Source organism: Brachionichthys hirsutus, chromosome 11 (assembly GCF_040956055.1).
Source record: "Brachionichthys hirsutus isolate HB-005 chromosome 11, CSIRO-AGI_Bhir_v1, whole genome shotgun sequence".
In the NCBI taxonomy this organism is placed as follows: Eukaryota; Metazoa; Chordata; class Actinopteri; order Lophiiformes; family Brachionichthyidae; genus Brachionichthys; species Brachionichthys hirsutus.
Window position 1 is genome coordinate 9,366,539 of NC_090907.1, and position 17,006 is coordinate 9,383,544.

General features: G+C 43.2%; 1 protein-coding gene across 1 annotated transcript in view; it reads left to right on the forward strand.

Moving 5' to 3' along the window:
- Positions 1-3,473: 3,473 nt before the first annotated feature.
- The window catches only part of fndc3a (fibronectin type III domain containing 3A), a 29,783-nt gene continuing 16,250 nt past the window's right edge, over positions 3,474-17,006 (forward strand). Inside the window, exons 1-2 of the mRNA XM_068745245.1 lie at positions 3,474-3,584; positions 11,597-11,672. Coding sequence (XP_068601346.1) covers positions 3,474-3,584; positions 11,597-11,672 — 187 coding nt within the window. The remainder of the gene's footprint in view (positions 3,585-11,596; positions 11,673-17,006) is intronic.

The following is a 17,006-nucleotide window of genomic DNA, read 5'->3' on the forward strand; positions in this document are numbered from 1 at the left end:
TATTTACTATGAACGGAACATGAACATTATCGCCACAGTAGGTCACATGATGTTTTTATGGAGTCCAGCAGGTGGCGCCATAGCTATCCTTGTGGTGGCGTCTCTGAACCACATTATCTCTCGACCGTAATTTTTTTTAACGCGCTTACCTTTTGTTTTGTGTGTGTGTGTGTGTGTGTGTGTATTCTGCCAACATATTTAAATGACATTTTGAGAGATCTTGGCTAAATGTAGATTTTTTTTAAATAACTTTGAATAAGAACAATAATAATAAGGTGAATAAAGGTGTGTTTTTTAATTGAACCATTGTGTCTGCAATGAAGATTTGATTGATTGATTGATTGAATAAAATCACCGGATATGATTATTTGAGTACAAAATGCTAACGCCGGACTGTCGCTGCGGAATAGAATCAGTACTCTAGTGATAGAATGTTCAGTGTTTCACAGAGTGCTCTGTGTTCGAGTCCCACAGATGGTCGGGTGGGGACAATGCAGCCACATTTAGCACTCTTGTTTTGTAGCCAGGTGATCACATCCGGTCTCAGAAAGGAAACAAATAAACGTTTCATTTATATTCTAGTGAGACAAGAGCGTGAAACTGAAACTTCAAACCTGTTTCTTTAATCATAGTAATCCCAATTCTGTACCTTAACCCTTTGCTGAGCTATCAATTGTGTAACTGTGCACCAAAACAACACTTAAAGGCTGCATTCAAACAGAGTCTATTTTATTCTGACGCAATGTTTGGTGCAGCAGGAGACCATGGCTCCGCGCGTTAATAATTAGTCTAAAACTGTGACTATATTATAAAGATTTCACGAAAGCTAGCGTGGAATTTGGAATTCGTCATGAGTTCCTGCTCTGCGCATGCGCGTGGAGCTCTGCAAGCGATGGAGAAATTCCCCACTTTGAAGCCAGAAGCAGGGTTGTGAGGAAAGTTGTTTCGATAAAAGTGGCAGTCGAGCTAGTGTCATCGATACGTAACGTCATCGCTGTCGCTTTATAGTCGCTTGCTTCGATCTGCTTTCGGCGTTGTCGGTGCGATCGATCGTCTGTCGTACAACGAGGAAAGCGCATCCTCTTGCTAACTGTTAGCTAGGTAGCATCAGGTAGCTAACGCTAGCTTGTGACGTTATGCGCGGCGTCGGTAGTTAAAAGGTTGTCCGACTCGGACATTTGCTTCCACGAATCGTTTTTGTAACGAGCCGTGAGGAATCACCGCCGCCATCCGTTGCTGATCGGGCCGACCGACAGAGTGAGTAACAAAAGCTCCGCTACTCGCCATGTAGCGGTTAATGTCCATTAACGTTCACACTTGTGTTCTTCAGTCCTAATTACCGCGTTTAAACTTTATCTCTTAAAGCGATTTATAAAGTTTTCTTTGTGTAGTATTGAGATTACAAATAGCTACGACAATCCCAAACACACACACACACGCACGCACACACGCACACGCACACGCACACCGCAGGTGCGTGCTTCATTTCATTTGACTAGCCCATTCAGGATCACGGTAGGCTGAATAATACGCGAGTCCTTTTGTTAAACCCGAACCTTAAGGCAGCGAAAGGGTTAACTCGTGTAACGCTGTTTGCTACGTGAAGATATTTAGTTCATTACACATCCTGAACCCTGCCTATTCTGTAGCCCGAGTTGTCTACCTCTGTCTGTCAATAGACTGCTTTATACTAATAATAATAATAATAGCTGGAATAGAGTGCTAATAATGGTAATCACAAGTGTTGGGTATCGTACGTTTTCCTTTGTAGTCGTTCTGGGTGCTTTTCTAGTCTCACCGAGACTGCAACCGAGAAACAGCTGTTGGAGCGTTCCCTGCTCTGAGCCACGGGCCAAACGTCCTGCACAGCAGATGTTAATCTCGATGCACTAGTAACGCTTGTTGTGCGACACGAATTCAAAAGAAGTCCAACGACCGGATCGCTGTTCCTCGCTGCTCAATAGTCGGCCGCGGTGATTTGCGTGTCTTTTTATGACAACATATTTTCCCACAGAATGGAGAGAGGGGGAAGTACAATGTGTTCTGATTAACATGCGTCATCCCAGGTAACCCTACGTGCGTACCGACGGGCACGCACAATCATATCTAAATGAATAGCGTGCTCCTATTATTTTTTTTCATGTGTGAGATTTTTAAATGAGACTCAAATGTCACTTTTTCTTTAAGTGTGTGAAACATGCAGAAAGAAGCGATCAGATAATCCTTCGCTGAGGCCTTCACGGAGCTGTTTCCAGAGGATTGACGATCATTTTTCAACTGGAAGTTGGCCTGTATTGCAGAGTAGCACGTGGTTTGGCATAAGTGACTGCAGCAGGTTGACCCGTAGGCCAAAGGAAGAAGCCTACTAACGTAGCATCGGCCCTTTGCTGGGGGGGAGCGAGTCCCTCAGAAGCAGTCCGTTGGCCGTCGCGCTGTAAACGGTGTTGTTTAAGCTGAGGGAGAGGAGGGGCTGAAGATAACAGATTAGTCAGATCACTGTGAGATCTGGGCGCATGCGCCGCAATGTAATAAGGTTCAAGGACGCATGTTCCATTTCTCTCATGGTGTTCCGTTGCTTTTAGGTAGGGATTTTGGTAGTCGTGTAATTATTTCTCACACGACGCTATTCCTCATTGTCGGCATTTGACGGTGTTTGCATCATTTAAACATTTAAAAAGGAACCGTTTCTTCCATGGGCGCCGACGGAATTCGACTTGACACAAGTGATTTGGTTGATTTTTCTTTGATATAACTGGGGGAAAACCCCGACTCTGTGAAACTTGTTGGGCGTATAGATTATAGTCCAGACCACCCGACGATAATAAAAGATTCTTTATTGAAAGGCTGGATAGAGGCATTTTTAAAACGTTCTTTAACGTTGCAGAAATAGGGTGTTTCTGCCATTATCTTTGCATTCTGTAGGAATAATGCATGGATCGTGATTATTAATAAATCTATATTTATAGTGTCGACGTGTGTGCAATTTGGTGCAGATCTGATTCATAATTCACATCCGCCAGACTGAAATATCTGGCTTTTATAAGCCAGCAACCGCATCAAAGTGAGCTGGCCTTGGTATTTCAGTGATGTGTCGCCCTGACTCGGCTTTGGTCTGTAGAACAGCACCCAACATCAGAAGAAGAGGAACTCTTTGTAATATATTTGCACGCTCGGCCAAGCACGTGCATATTCTGGATGGTCCTCCTTCGGCTGTCAAATCATTTTAGGGACATCATCTGCCCCCGCCCCCCCCAAAATAATTATATCACCCTTATTCTATTTGTCAATGTGTCACTTGTAGTGTAATAGTGTACTCACAGTGCATGCAGAGCTTAGAGAATTTGTGTCCTGTGGGTCTCAGTGCAGGCCTAAAGTAAGACTCACTGAGGAATCTTGTGTTGGACTTTAGATATTCATTGATTGCAATGTCTTTGCTGCAGGAGAGCCTCTTCAGTGGTGTGAATGAGGCAGACATGGCGGACCATACCCCACCTTTGGAGTCCGGCCAGCTTCTCAGCCCTGAACTTCCAATCTTGGCTTCACCGCCACCCCCTGCCATGGTCAACGGGGAGGGCCCCCAGCAGGTACACTTTGGACACTCTTTTTCTTCTCATTTGCTTCCTTGACACTATTATGGCGAGCCAGTTTTTCATAGCCAGCCATTTTCCCACATATCTACACACTGTGCTTCGGCGGTGTTGTCTTGTCCTTTTTCTCTCTGTCCACATGAATGTTGCAGGGGTATGACTTTTCACAGTATTATAATAATGTCCCAAATTTCCACATTATTATAGTACAGTATACCACAATTATTATTGCTATTACAGTCGTCCCTCGCTATATCGCGGTTCACTTTCCGCAGCTGGACTGTATTGCCGGTTTTCTTGCCTAGCATATGTATTCTTATATCGCGGTGTTCTGCGATGTGTGTATATATAAATGTTTACATTCCCATTATTTTAGTTATTCTCCAGCCTAAGAAAAATAAAACTGTAAAAAGATGGTGACATTTTTTTTCCAAACAAGCATTACAACACATAAAAGACAGCACCTTGGATTTTCACCTGGAACGCAACACCCGCAATCAAAAAGGGACAACTGTATTACTATATACTGTTTACAAAATATAATGTATGTAAAGCAGGCTTTAAATTAAGATGGAACTCATCGAGCGGACAGATGTCTGGGATGTTACTGCCTGCCCAAAATGAGGAACATAATTTCAATGCCGCATTTTATAGCCAGCGTTCAACGTGTGAGCCGTTAAATGTAATCCGTATGGGAATCAGTACACAAACATTCCACTCGTTTTCACCACTTACAGGCTCATAATGTTATGAAGTGTCTGACAGCTCGGAAAGGGTCAAACAGAGAAACACATCTGTCTCTGTGGATCTCAGTCTGACTGTTTCTCTGTAGTTTCAGTAGAAAACAGACTGGTGTTGATCCTTTTGGCCCCCTACAGTCGTATGATCGGTTGAATGGTCGCGTTTGTTTTTGTTAAACTATTAAAGTCATGAGTGGGACTCGCGCTTACATCTGCAGTAAGGGATACTGTTGGTATAGATGGGTGAAATAGTTGGAAGTGTTTCCTCCTTTATCAGTGGCATTGTCCCATGTTTCTGATTTTACTGTTTGAAGGTGGAGCTCGGTGAAGCCTGTCTCACCTCTCTCCACCAGCCGCTCCTCCTATGTCTACCATAGTTGGTCACATTTTTTATTCTAATATATTTAACAATCAAGGAGGTTTTGGTGTTTCTTAATGGGCTCTAGCACCGATTTCCAATAGTGTTGAGATTTATGCATTGTTTACTTGTTGAAATCTAAACTGACATAAAAGATACATTTTTGTTTTCAGCCTTCCATGGAAAATGAGAACAGTGAAGAAGATGCTTTAGATCAATTTCTTACTTGACATATGTATGCACATATGTACACTGCAGTGTCTGTCCCCAAATGATATATTTATTACATGCTGCCACCAACTGTAGTGTGTGGAGATAAGTGTGTAGTTGATGTACTTAAGTCAAACAAAGCAATGTGACTTCAGATGATCAGTTTCATTATATAGTCCTTTAGTCGACTGATGACTGTTTGGTTCCGAGGGACCGGTCGTATGTCGGTTTGGTCCTAAGGAGGTCCATGTTAAATCACTATGTGTATATTATGCTGTGGAGTAGATGGAGACGATATCCTCTTGGTAGGCATCGTGGGCGGAAACTGCGTACACTCGATTCCAGTGAACGCTTTCCGGTATGTACACGGCGTAACCAGTGCAGCCTTAAGTCAACGGCTACCTGCATATCACACATCCCTGTTCTGTTATTCAGTCAGATTTATCGTCATACCTGTTTTTACGCATGCACAAACACACACACACACACACACACACACACACACACTCACTCACACCAGTTTCTCCCTGCGTGTGTTCATACAGATATGGTTTTTACTCAGAATTCATGTGATCGGTGACGGGCCCTTTGCTTACTGACCAAGCCTCCAATGGTTTTACAGCAGCTTTCTCTTTATGGATGCAGGATATGAGATAATAGCGAGTTTGAGTGACTCTGATGAGCCAGAGTGAGTCATTTTGATGGTCATCATTTTGATTAGCTTAACTTTCCGTGACTTTGTCTGTGTGTGTGTGTGTGTGTGGGGGGGGGGGGGCAGCATGGAACCTACAGTGATATTTGTTGCATCATTTCCTGGGTCTTAGGCAGTTTGTCTCGATAAGGCTTGCTAATGTTAGCCTTGCTCTATAAACATCTTTTTCCAGCCATCTTGTCATTGTCCACAGTGGAAAAAAACTGCTTTGTTCCCATGGAGATCAAATTTTGCTGGTTGTGTCGGGCTGTGAGGGTGTTGTTCTCATGGAATTCAGTTACCTTACCTCCTACCACAAAGGTTACCTGATTACCTGTACATGAGGAGGGGAACGCCGTTGTTCTGTCCCGGCTCACGTCATCACCACCCTGCTGCTCGCACCAATTTGAGACACTGCCTGCTCATGATAGCTGAAATTTCCTGAAATGTGTTCCGATCAGGTGGAATAACAAGTATCGCATGGCACAGTGCAGTTCCTGTGCTTATCAAAAAACATCACGGCTTGATGTTTTTTTGCCTTAGAAATGTTCGACATAGCAGTAATCAGATTCGTGTTCTACAAATGCACATGGACCGATATCAAGCTTATATATATATATATATGTTGACTTCATGTTAATAACAATTATCAGGAACTTTTTTTGTGTGTTTATTTTGATTGCCCCTGTGGACAAAACTGTTATGAGCATTGGTTGTACAAATCATGATCATGTTCTCTGACCATGTCTGTAATGTAAATATGCTAAATTATTAAAATGTTGACATGTTTCTGACGTCCTCTTCGTATACCCAAGCAATGGACACTGCATTCTTTTAAAGTATAAGATCCTGCAGTTGGCTCTCCAATGCGCATTAGCAGCTGCGTGCATGAAACAAGGATTTACAATGCATGTTATGGTCTGCAGAACTATAAACCGAAAAAAACAAGGGTGTACCGTGGTAAAGTCACCCTTAATGGCTTGAGCTGAACTCATTAACCTACTGGTTTAACAAAAGAACATTAAATGGTAAATATACAAATTGAACAGGAGGGCACACAGACCTGAGAGTGTGGTCTGCTTATGGCTACGTGCCATCCGTGGGATAATATTACTGTGGGATTTTTGAGACCGAGCTTTTGTCCTCACCTGTCTTTGGTGTTGGCCTAGTATGCCTTTAGGCAGGGGCGTTGGACATGTATTTCCCACGTGAAATGTTTGAGAACTAGTTCTCATTTGTAAACATAACCTGACATGTACCCGCTCGCAAAGTGCCACAGCACTTCAGATGGGACAAAAGTGCAAACCACTCTGTTTGTCTCCTGGTCAGCTAGTAAATGATCTGTGAAGACAGGGGTGAGCCTGCTATTTGTCTGCTCTCGTGAGGAGGTGGACAGCATGCGACTCAGCAGTGTTACGGGGACAATTTTATAGTGACACAAAGCGAACATTTATTACTGTATCAATAGTTTGTACCAACATACGTAGATCACGTTGCTGCATTAAATATTGCAGCTGATCAACGCATACTCTTAAAGTACACTTGTACAATTGCTGGATATAAATTCAACCAGTGACACATTGGAGCACTAAATTTGCCGTCGACACCTGATTGGTGGGAGCCAGACATGTTGGGGAAAACGATATACTGTATACCTTTGGAGCATGAAACCTAAATGTCAGGATAACTAAGGAAAAGACCCCCAAAATGCCTTAAACTCTTTCAAAATGGTCCAAATCTGAAAATGCCAAGTGTACAAAATCAAGAATGTCCTGAGTGGGGAAGCTTATCTAGAAGCCATGGAGAAGTCTGAGGGAAGTGAAAACTGCATCGGCTTTGATGATGATAGATGTTTCATCATCAGTAGAATCTTGGCTTTAGCCTTTTGTGAACTATAACAATGGACTGAGAGAAAAATATATCTGGATTGTTTGTGGGAAACGATCTGAGGTGCCAGCCTATCAAATTTAGTGTCAGTTGAGCACAGAATGCGGTAGGCGATAGATATCATCTGTCCTACTTTTGTGGCATATGTTGCCAATAAATCCAGAAGGGTCGAGGATCGCCGTATTTACAGTATTTACACACGAACACATGTGCCATCAGCTTTGTTCCTGGCTAGATCAGACAATGGCTTGATTTTTTTCTGTGTCACTTGGCTCCTTTTTCCTGTCCACCCAGCTGCTGTGTCACATAAACACACAGCAAACAATTAGGGGGGGGGGGGGCGGAAATAGTGAGAAACCTGAACTGAGTCATCGTTGGCCGAGAAACGTCAGAGCGAGTAGCCATGAAAACGCAGAATAGGGCTATTCACCAAGGATAAAAATGTAGTCGTGTTTAGCAGGTGTCTGGCTGTGGTAAAGAATCAACACTCTTTGGGCAGGAATACATTGATAAATCTTTACAATGATGACAATGTACTCTGTCCTTTATATTTGGCTGTACAGTTCTACAAATTTCTAGCAGTTTATCTAATTTTCCCTTCAACTTTTCCTCCACCATACATAAACACCTGTTATGAATGTGATCAAGAAGCCATTGTTGTGTGCTTTGTAATCTGTATGAAATATAACCATTGGAGGAAATCATGTTGTCCTTGGTTTGCAACATATCACTTTGATATACAGTACAGTGGAAGCTCGGTTGTCGAACATAATTCGCTCCGTAATACTAGAATAGATTAATCCGCACCTAAGCACCAGATAAATGCTTGTCTACATGCCTACAGTTATATTAATATGCAACTACGTGCATCTAAACAACCGATAAAACATAAGTGTAAATAATAGAAAAAACAAAGGCGTCATAAAAGTACATTTAGCCCATTTGGCTGTGGTGTGGTGGCATATGTGGATGGATATGGAGAGAGAGGAGGAGGAAGGGTTGTTCCTTTTGAAAGGGAGACCATAAGATGACTGGGTAACCGTCATTCTGCCCCCCCCCCCCCCCCCCCCCCCCCCTTTTTCTTTCTCTAGCTCAGTTTTCTTAAAGTCAAACTTGTCGATTTCACCATGCCGTACTGCGCAGCAAGATCCGAGACACGGACTCCATTTTCATATTTGAAGATGATTTCCTTCTGCGTTCCTTTGTCAGGCGTCTGACTGCTGGCTTTGTTTGGATCCATGGCTAAGAGATCAAAAGGCATTTTAAACTCACTTTTTTGGTCGAAAACCGAGTTGTTTGATTACCGAGTCGTTCGACTACCGATGTTCCACTGTATATTTAAAAGTATGTGTTTAGAGCCGAGGAATCGCTGTTACAAGTGGAATGCACTGGCAGTGGAGCTGTGAGTACGTACATATGTACGCGCATACCCGGTGTACGTATGCAAATATAAAACATTTTAAAGTTCATTTTTTGGTTCGTGCTATGACGGGTAAAATTTGGATGGCGTAATAGAATGTACTTCAATCAGAGAATCAGCTGATTCTCGGGGTCATGTTGGAGGCACTGACTTTTTTTTTTTTTTTGCGAGCTGCATTTTTGTTACCGTACAGATTGTCTTTGTTTTTTCCGGTGGGCTGCTTTGTAATCCATTAAGACAGTAGAGAACCCGAGGAGTGCCTTTGACCCCAGTGCTGGAGCTCTGCAATTGACCTCACATAACCTCATCTCCTTTCACATCGATTTGAGTATTAAGAGAGGGGTTTATGGCATGTCGTTCACTGAATGGGCGAGGGAGCCACGGAGAGTATGCGGGGGAGGTAGAAAAAGGGAGGGAGCGGGTCTGTAGCGTAGTCGTACGTGTCAGCCTCAGAGCTGCGTGGGTCGCTCTGCTCCCTCACGCCATTGTTGTTGTTGTGAAAAAAGGCAGAACAAAGGACTCCCCACGCTACGGAAGCCTTTATATCTGTCTCAGCCGTGCCACGATCACGCCCCGGCGGAATGCTATTGAAATTAACCATTTCAAGGAACACAACAGGCGTGAACTGAACTGGCACAGTCAGTGGCAGAGGCAGAAGGAAACTGAATAGCAAACAGACGTGAGGCATCACCCAGCCTTTTCTTTTCTTTTCTTTTTATAATTTTGATCCTGTTTTCATGGGTTCGGCTACTTGCTTTTGCAGAGAGTGGCCACTGCCGACAAGGTTTCGGTCTCTTCTCTGAAGGTTTGGCGCAGACACTGCTTTGGCTTATTTGTTGAAGGGGTTGCTGTGGATACTGACGGTAAGGAAGCTGCACCGGAGCCAGAAGCAAGAGTGAGCAAGCCGTCTTCTGCAGCGAGTGCCTCCATGGACCGTACGAGGCTGAACCAGGCTAAGCAAATAAGAGATTCACGCCACACTTTCTGTGAATGTTACTTCCAGTGCAAGAGACTAAGCCCCATCCGCCTGAATAGCTCCTTCTGCACTCTCCACCGCTCTCGACGTTCTTTAGATTTTGTGCGGGAGGTGATGGAGGTGGAGGATGTAAAGGATCAGCGCAGCCAGATGTGTTAGCATGCATGGTCATGGGATTTTTCTTAAGAGTTTGGATGAAGTAGTGGAGGGTCTGGTAGACCCTGGAGCATCAGTGACTGCATGAATAGCGACGCCTGAATGAGAGATAGCAATGCGGGCAACAGTAAGTAGCAGTCAGATGCTTTACAATCAGAATTTGTTTCCTTTTGATTTTATGTGATGAATGTCTTTGCTTTTATTTAGAAATGCAAATTCCAGCATTATGCTTGGAGGGGTGTTTCCTTTGCACAGAAGCGGTGGACAACAAACGCTCACGTGCATCTGACTTTGAATTGTCTAGACTTGGAAGTCATTTAGAACTCCCCTCCTTCACTATCTACACTTGCTGCTGTCGCTGCCTCGCATGTGGGTGTGTATGAACATATGAGCTCCTGTGTGTGGCGGTCAAAGGGCTCGTTCCTCTCTCCGTTGAGCACATCAATGGCAGCAGTGTCAGAGATGGAGGTGCTGATGTTTTCTGTGCTTGAAGAGAACGATAGCCTTTGCCAAGGGAGCGTATATTCTACGACGTCCACGAGAGTGAGGTAACTCGTGCCCACACACATCGCTGGGCAGCAAAAACCTAGTTCTGTTTATGGTTTAGGAGTTTATTATGTTCAGAGACTGATGCATTTGAGGGGATTTTTGAAATATAGTATTTAAGGTTTTCATTTTCAAATAATCTGAGCTGTTGATTCAGCAAATGGTGAGTCAGTTTATTCTGTTATTGTGCGCAAAGGACGCATAGAACTGGTTGAAAAGATTTGGTCCTTGGATGTTTTTTGTTATTTTCTCATTCAGTTTTGAATCAGAAACCTTTTATAAACGACTAAATGAGCTTTAGTTGGTGTAGTTTAGCAGCGTGTAGCTCTTGTGTGAGCTGGTAACAGCTGGTGGTTTTCAGTTTTATGGATGAGGTTGAATAATGCACGTTGAAATAGGGAAAACCAGTTCAGTTACAAATCAATTTTTAAATATTAATAAAACTATGTTCAAAAGTGGCTACAATGGGTCATTTTGATTTCTTCGTGTTTGACATGTAGGCATCATCTGTTTAATCATCATTTTTCTTAACACATACCTTAAATTGTGAAGTGAAATTTACAAATTAAGCCATTTCATTGATTTACAGTAAAATTATTTATATATATATATATATATTTTCTCCTACATTGCTTCTTTAGAAGTGCCAAATAATTTTGCACTTGAATGTTCATCTACCCCCTCCCAGCTGAAGTGATGATGCACTGGAACAAGACTCGGCACCACGTTATCTACTACTGTCTTTCTGTCTTCCTCTCCTCCCATTGATTTTCCTGTTTTGGTGAGGTTTTCAGGATAAAACTATTGTACACCTGCACAGCGCTGTCGTTCACGGCACATAGTCTGAGCAGTTTGGAGCACTTGTCCTTCGATTCTTACTTATGCTGCATAATTTGGCTTTTTTTGTCCTTGCCTCATAAAAATACTTAAAATTGGGAGATGACATAACATTTGTCCTGACTATGAATTTCAGTTTGATATTCAAATGAAATTTGAAACAGAAAACTTTCCACATCTCTCTGCAGGTAATCCTGGTGCAGGTAAACCCAGGTGAGGCCTTTACTATTCGACGAGAGGATGGTCAGTTTCAGTGTATCACAGGTAAGAAAATAGTCCTGTCACATCTGTGTCTTTGCTGAGAGATTCTGGGGAGTTGAAATTCTGGTGTCATGAAAGATTTCAGTCACAAAATAAAATAAATCTTGCTCTATTAATCATAATACACTTCCAATGACAATAGTCTTCTATTAATGTTAGACTTTTTGTGAAGAGTGTTTTTAAATGGCCACGTGAAACTTGGGGGTTCTTTCATAATGGCTTTTGGTGTCAGTCATGGATTGTTAGCAGTATCAGCCCGTCTATGAAAGCTTTCATTATGTTATATGTGGGTGTCGGTGTCATAATAAAAACCATTAAATTGTGGAGGCCATAAAAATGTTACAGCTATTTTGCTCTCCTCAAAGAAATGGATATTAAACAGACATTGAAAGAGAACACAGAATTTAGAAACGGAGAATATAGATAGAATTGTGTTTTAGTCTTTGTTCTGAGGATGACGTGCCCTGAAGCCGCGACCCCAGCACTTTATTGAGGCTCTGTTTCCTTTCGCCTCTGACAGGGTACACTGAATTGATGCGTTTGCCATTCCAAACTCCAATTCCCTAGAACTGGGTTGGATAACTCTCATTCAGTTGGATTTCTACTTTATACTGTCATTTTGTAAGCAGTGGTCTCTTCTTCCAAAGAGCATTGTGCCCTTTATAGAGCTTATGGCAATTTAATGCTGCTGCTTTGAATCGCCTTTTCACATCCGTCTTTATTTAGGAGCCACCAATCAAACAATTTAGAGCAATTAAATGGCCAGCCAGAGCATGCTTAATATTCGCTTGATCTATTTATATAGAAGTAATACACTTATTTGTAGCTTTGTGTGTGTGTGTGTGTGTGTGCACGTGCATTAATGTATCTTTACATACCAGGATAACGCGACTGCTTAGTGCTGTATTTTAATGGTTCCAGACACTTTTCAGATTGAAGGTTGTGTAAATGCATGCCAGTGTTTTCTAAATTGAGTGTCAAATGACTGTAGTCACTGACATGCAACTTGTATCAGTTGCACAATCGGCCGCAGGCATCCAAGCTTGGACGAAAAAGGAGCTTCTTCTTCCTCTTTCGGCTTGTTCGGCTGCGCGGTGAGGCCACGCCTCCATCTCTCACTCCGCGTCCACTCCAAGCCGTTCCACGCTGCCGGTGACGCTTCGCGTGTTCAGAAAGTTTGTGCGATGTCACGGTGGTCATGCCGCTGGATCCTCTGAGGCTCCTGTGGTCTAGGAGTTCCAGAAAAAGAAAACAACGATCTGGTATTAGTTGCGCAGAAAAAAATAGCTAAAACATTCATTCAGTCATTTTCTTCCAGTTTGCGGGTCACGGGCGTTGCTGGAGCCAATCCCAGCTGGCTGTGGGCGAGAGGCGGGGCACACACAGAATGTGCTGCCAGCAAGTCACAGGGCCACACAGACACACAACCATTCACACACACACTCATACAATATGGACAATTTGGAGAAACCAATTTGCCTCAACTGCATGTCTTTGGAGGTGGGAGGAATTCGGAGAACCTGGAGAGAACAAACACAAATCACCTTGGATACCAGGATCAATCACAAGGTTTACCCTTTGCAAAAGCGATGGCTTGATGGGGGGCCAAATTGTTTGACTGTTTTTGTGTGTATATTTTGTGTGATAATGTGTATTTCAGTCCTACAACGATGTGTATATACCATTGGTGGCACTGTACTCATGGAGCACATATCTCCATCATGGAAAGTTTTGAGTACTACTATGGCAACAGCATCTGTCTTTGATTGGCTTGGTATGATGATGATGATGGCACTTCTCAAGTAGCTCCTCGATAGAAGAACGCAGACTACCCAGGAAGCATCAGTGTCATAAACCTCACAATCTAATCTCCTGTTCACCTCGCCAGGGCTTCGCCACAAAAATCCGCTGGAATATTTTCCAGTGATGCACACACATACAAACAAATGCCACCGATCACATTGTCGCTTTTGACCCTGGATGGCAGAAGTAGCAAAAACGGAGGTGACACATTACTATTGGATGCATAATGCTGTTTGCCCATTCGGTTCAAAAGCCGATTGAATTTACAGTATGAGAGGTGAGGTTCTTTTGCTTTTTCTTTTGTTTTGTAGATACACTGTCTGGCCGATGGTATCATATTTCTTTGGAAAGTCTTGCGTTTATAGATTATAGGCCTCGGTTACATATTTCTAGTTCGTTCCGCCCCACGGTAATTTGAGCAGCTGAGGCAGAAAAATTATACAAATCGGTACAATCTGGGCACTAGCTCTTCAGAGTTTGACCCGTGAATGTTACGCAGGCAGGAAGCCATTGTGCTCACAGGAGTCTCCTCTCCCTACCCCTGTCTGACTTAGCCTCCCACATTGCCCCCCATTACAAGCTGAGTAAACCTCCCTAATAGGGAGGGAGCATGCATGGTCTCTATCAGAGGAGAAACAAAGAGCCGAGAGGTGCCACATAGATCAGTGTGACTGCTACTAACGGGCCTGTCACCGGGTGCACTCATCTCTCAGTGACGTGAATAGAGGGATGACTCACCACTTGCAGTAGAGGGAGGAAAAAGTGTGTGTGTGTGTGTGCATGCATGCATGTAGGCACATGGAGTTGGTTTGATTCGTTGTGTTCACAGGAACAGATTATCTCTGCGTCTGTTGTGCAGATGCGTGTGTTCACCTTAAACCTGAGTTTGTGCTGAAAGGAACAGCGTGACGTAATTACAAAGCCAGGCTGATCACGTTTTTCAGCATTTGTTCCATCCTACGTCTATTTTTTATATATTGTATTTTTTGTCACCCTATGTGTAATTGCTGCATCTGACGGCCATCTTAATACGAACAGTCTTGTAAAATGCAGTTTATAGAAGACATTTTATTTTATTTTAATATCTGCCTTTGAATAAATGCTTTCAGTGGAAGAAGCTAATTGGAGTGACCCTTCCTACATGCTGTGGTCTTTGCCATAAGGGGGGTCATAGCTCACTTCTGTTGACTCTTCCATGGCAACCACCACTGCATGTCTGAAGGTTGTATCAACAGCATCAAGAGACAGGTGATGACGATGGTGAATGTATTTATTAGATAGAATGTTAGAGTACAAGTACAGTCAAACAGTAGTATGTATTACAGTCAAACACCCTGCATTTCAACTAATTAGCATGATGAGCCAACTCACCACTTTGGGTGATTGCTCCTCCAGTGGGGGAATGCTCTAAGAATCATTTATTTCCATAGAAATGCGCCTTTTCACACACAAAGCATTTAGACATTGCAGTGCGGCGCTAAAGCCACTAAGTGTGAGTGTCTTTGTACATTTGGGCGTGCACGCATAAACCATGTTCAGTTTCTCACCATGTTTGCCTGCGGATTGGTCGGTCAGCATCTGGTTACTCCCCTTATTCCTTCAGGCGCTGCAGATGTGTTTAGTGTTTTCAGTCTGAATGTTTTGAGGCAGTTGTGTGTCCGCCGCTCTAATGAGCAGCCAGGATGTGCTATGTTGAACATCTGATGTGTCTCATTCTGGGGTACTTGCATGTTTCCTTATCCACAATAACCTACCAAATAAATCTCATCTCATGTGGTTCAAATAATTGCAACACTTTAGATATATTAGTACGCTATATTTGTGCGTTTCCACATCCTCCAACCAGCACCAAGTACTGTACGTGTACGCAAACAAGGTGTGAGAACACGCGGGGTTCATTCACAGTGATTGGCTCTTTAATCGATTGAGCTTGTTGCTCATTCTCCTATTGCAAGAGGGAGGAAGAAGGTTTAATGGAAGTTGAGGAGAAGGGGGTATATGGGAAAAAAATAAATGTTTTTCCTCCAAGTTAAGTCAAGGTTGGGATGACCAGTGCAAACCAATCCATGCAGACTCCGCTGTTTTTGTATGAAACTATCAACGTTGCTGCCGAGGTAAGAAAGGATCTGTATTTCCTGAAAAGCAAAAAAATATAAAATAGTGGGGAATTGGTTTACTGGTTCACTCTCGTCCTTCCAAAATGCCTTTCGTGCCAATGGGACTGTGACAACCTTATAAATAAATGTCTGTAAAATATCATCAACTATTCTTATTAAATTCTTCCGATGTTTACTGAACATCTTCATCCCTCAGGCTTTGGTTTGCTCAGCCACATGACATTTTCCATTCCTCTCGTTCCACTTGCTTCGCTTCTTTAAATGCCCGGCTTGACGGTGAATCGTCATGATGTGAAGTCGCTAAGCTTTGGGTAACTGTTTACCTCCTTGACTTCCTAATCGGCTATCTTGATTGCATGTTAAACAATATGTCAATCCCATTCATAAAGTTGAACCAGTGTCACTACCAAAAATGAAGCGTAGGGATTCTTGTTTTTCTTGTCTGTTAGTACTGAGACGAGTTTAATTTGCTTGGTTTGCTTCATTAATGGCTGCAAGTACAAAAGCCTTCTTGCTTGCCCTCCCTTACCTCTTTATTTGTGCATGGAGACAGTTTATTAGCTTTAATTAATAGAGTTAATTCCATCTTTATATGCTCGCTCTCGTGTTGCAATTGAGAGCTTATCAGGAGCTAATCGCGCGTCTCGCCTGCCTATGTCTAGCTTCTTTTTATTCAGCATATTTACCGGAGGAGTTGATAGAACTCGACCGTTTTGCGTGGGTTGTCACTGTTATTTCACAGCCATGTCTGCTAAATTCTGATTGTCATTGTCGTTAAACATTTTTTAGAGTGAATCTGTGTCTGCTCGAAGGGAGTCTTGCGTTTGTGTGAGGACACGTGTCTGTGATTTCCTCTAATGTGAGCAATTGTTCCCGTCTCCGTGCGATAACCTCTGGCCCCTTCTTGACTCGGACAGGCCACACCAGTTGATCCTGGTGGGAATGTGATGTTGGTGGGCCGATGATGGTCGTTCCAAAGCGTTGCCTCGACTCTGTTTGCATCGCTTCGAGCAGGCAGCTTGTTTGTTGCTATACTTGGCTCGGTGGCAGCCTGCCGTTTTGTGGAGGACGGCTAATGCTTTTCCTGTGGCTGCTTCCTCTGGAAGGCTGGCACTCCATGGCCACGTCAGCACTACCAGTGCTCCAGCTGACTCAGGGGGGGGTGGCCTTTTCTATCTGATCTCTGTCAGCCCTTGTGCGTCAGTCTGATGTAAAAGAGTAGGTGCTTTCTTTCCTTTTTTCCTCATTCTCCGCCCGACCTCATCTCCTTTTCTCTTTCTCAGATAATATGTGCCTCCCTCATCCTCCTCCCCCACCCTCGATGCTTGTTTTGATCGTCCTCTCTTCCCTAAACTCTGCAAATCATTACACACCAGGCGGTTTGGTCTAATGCCATAATGAACGCTAATGTGATTCA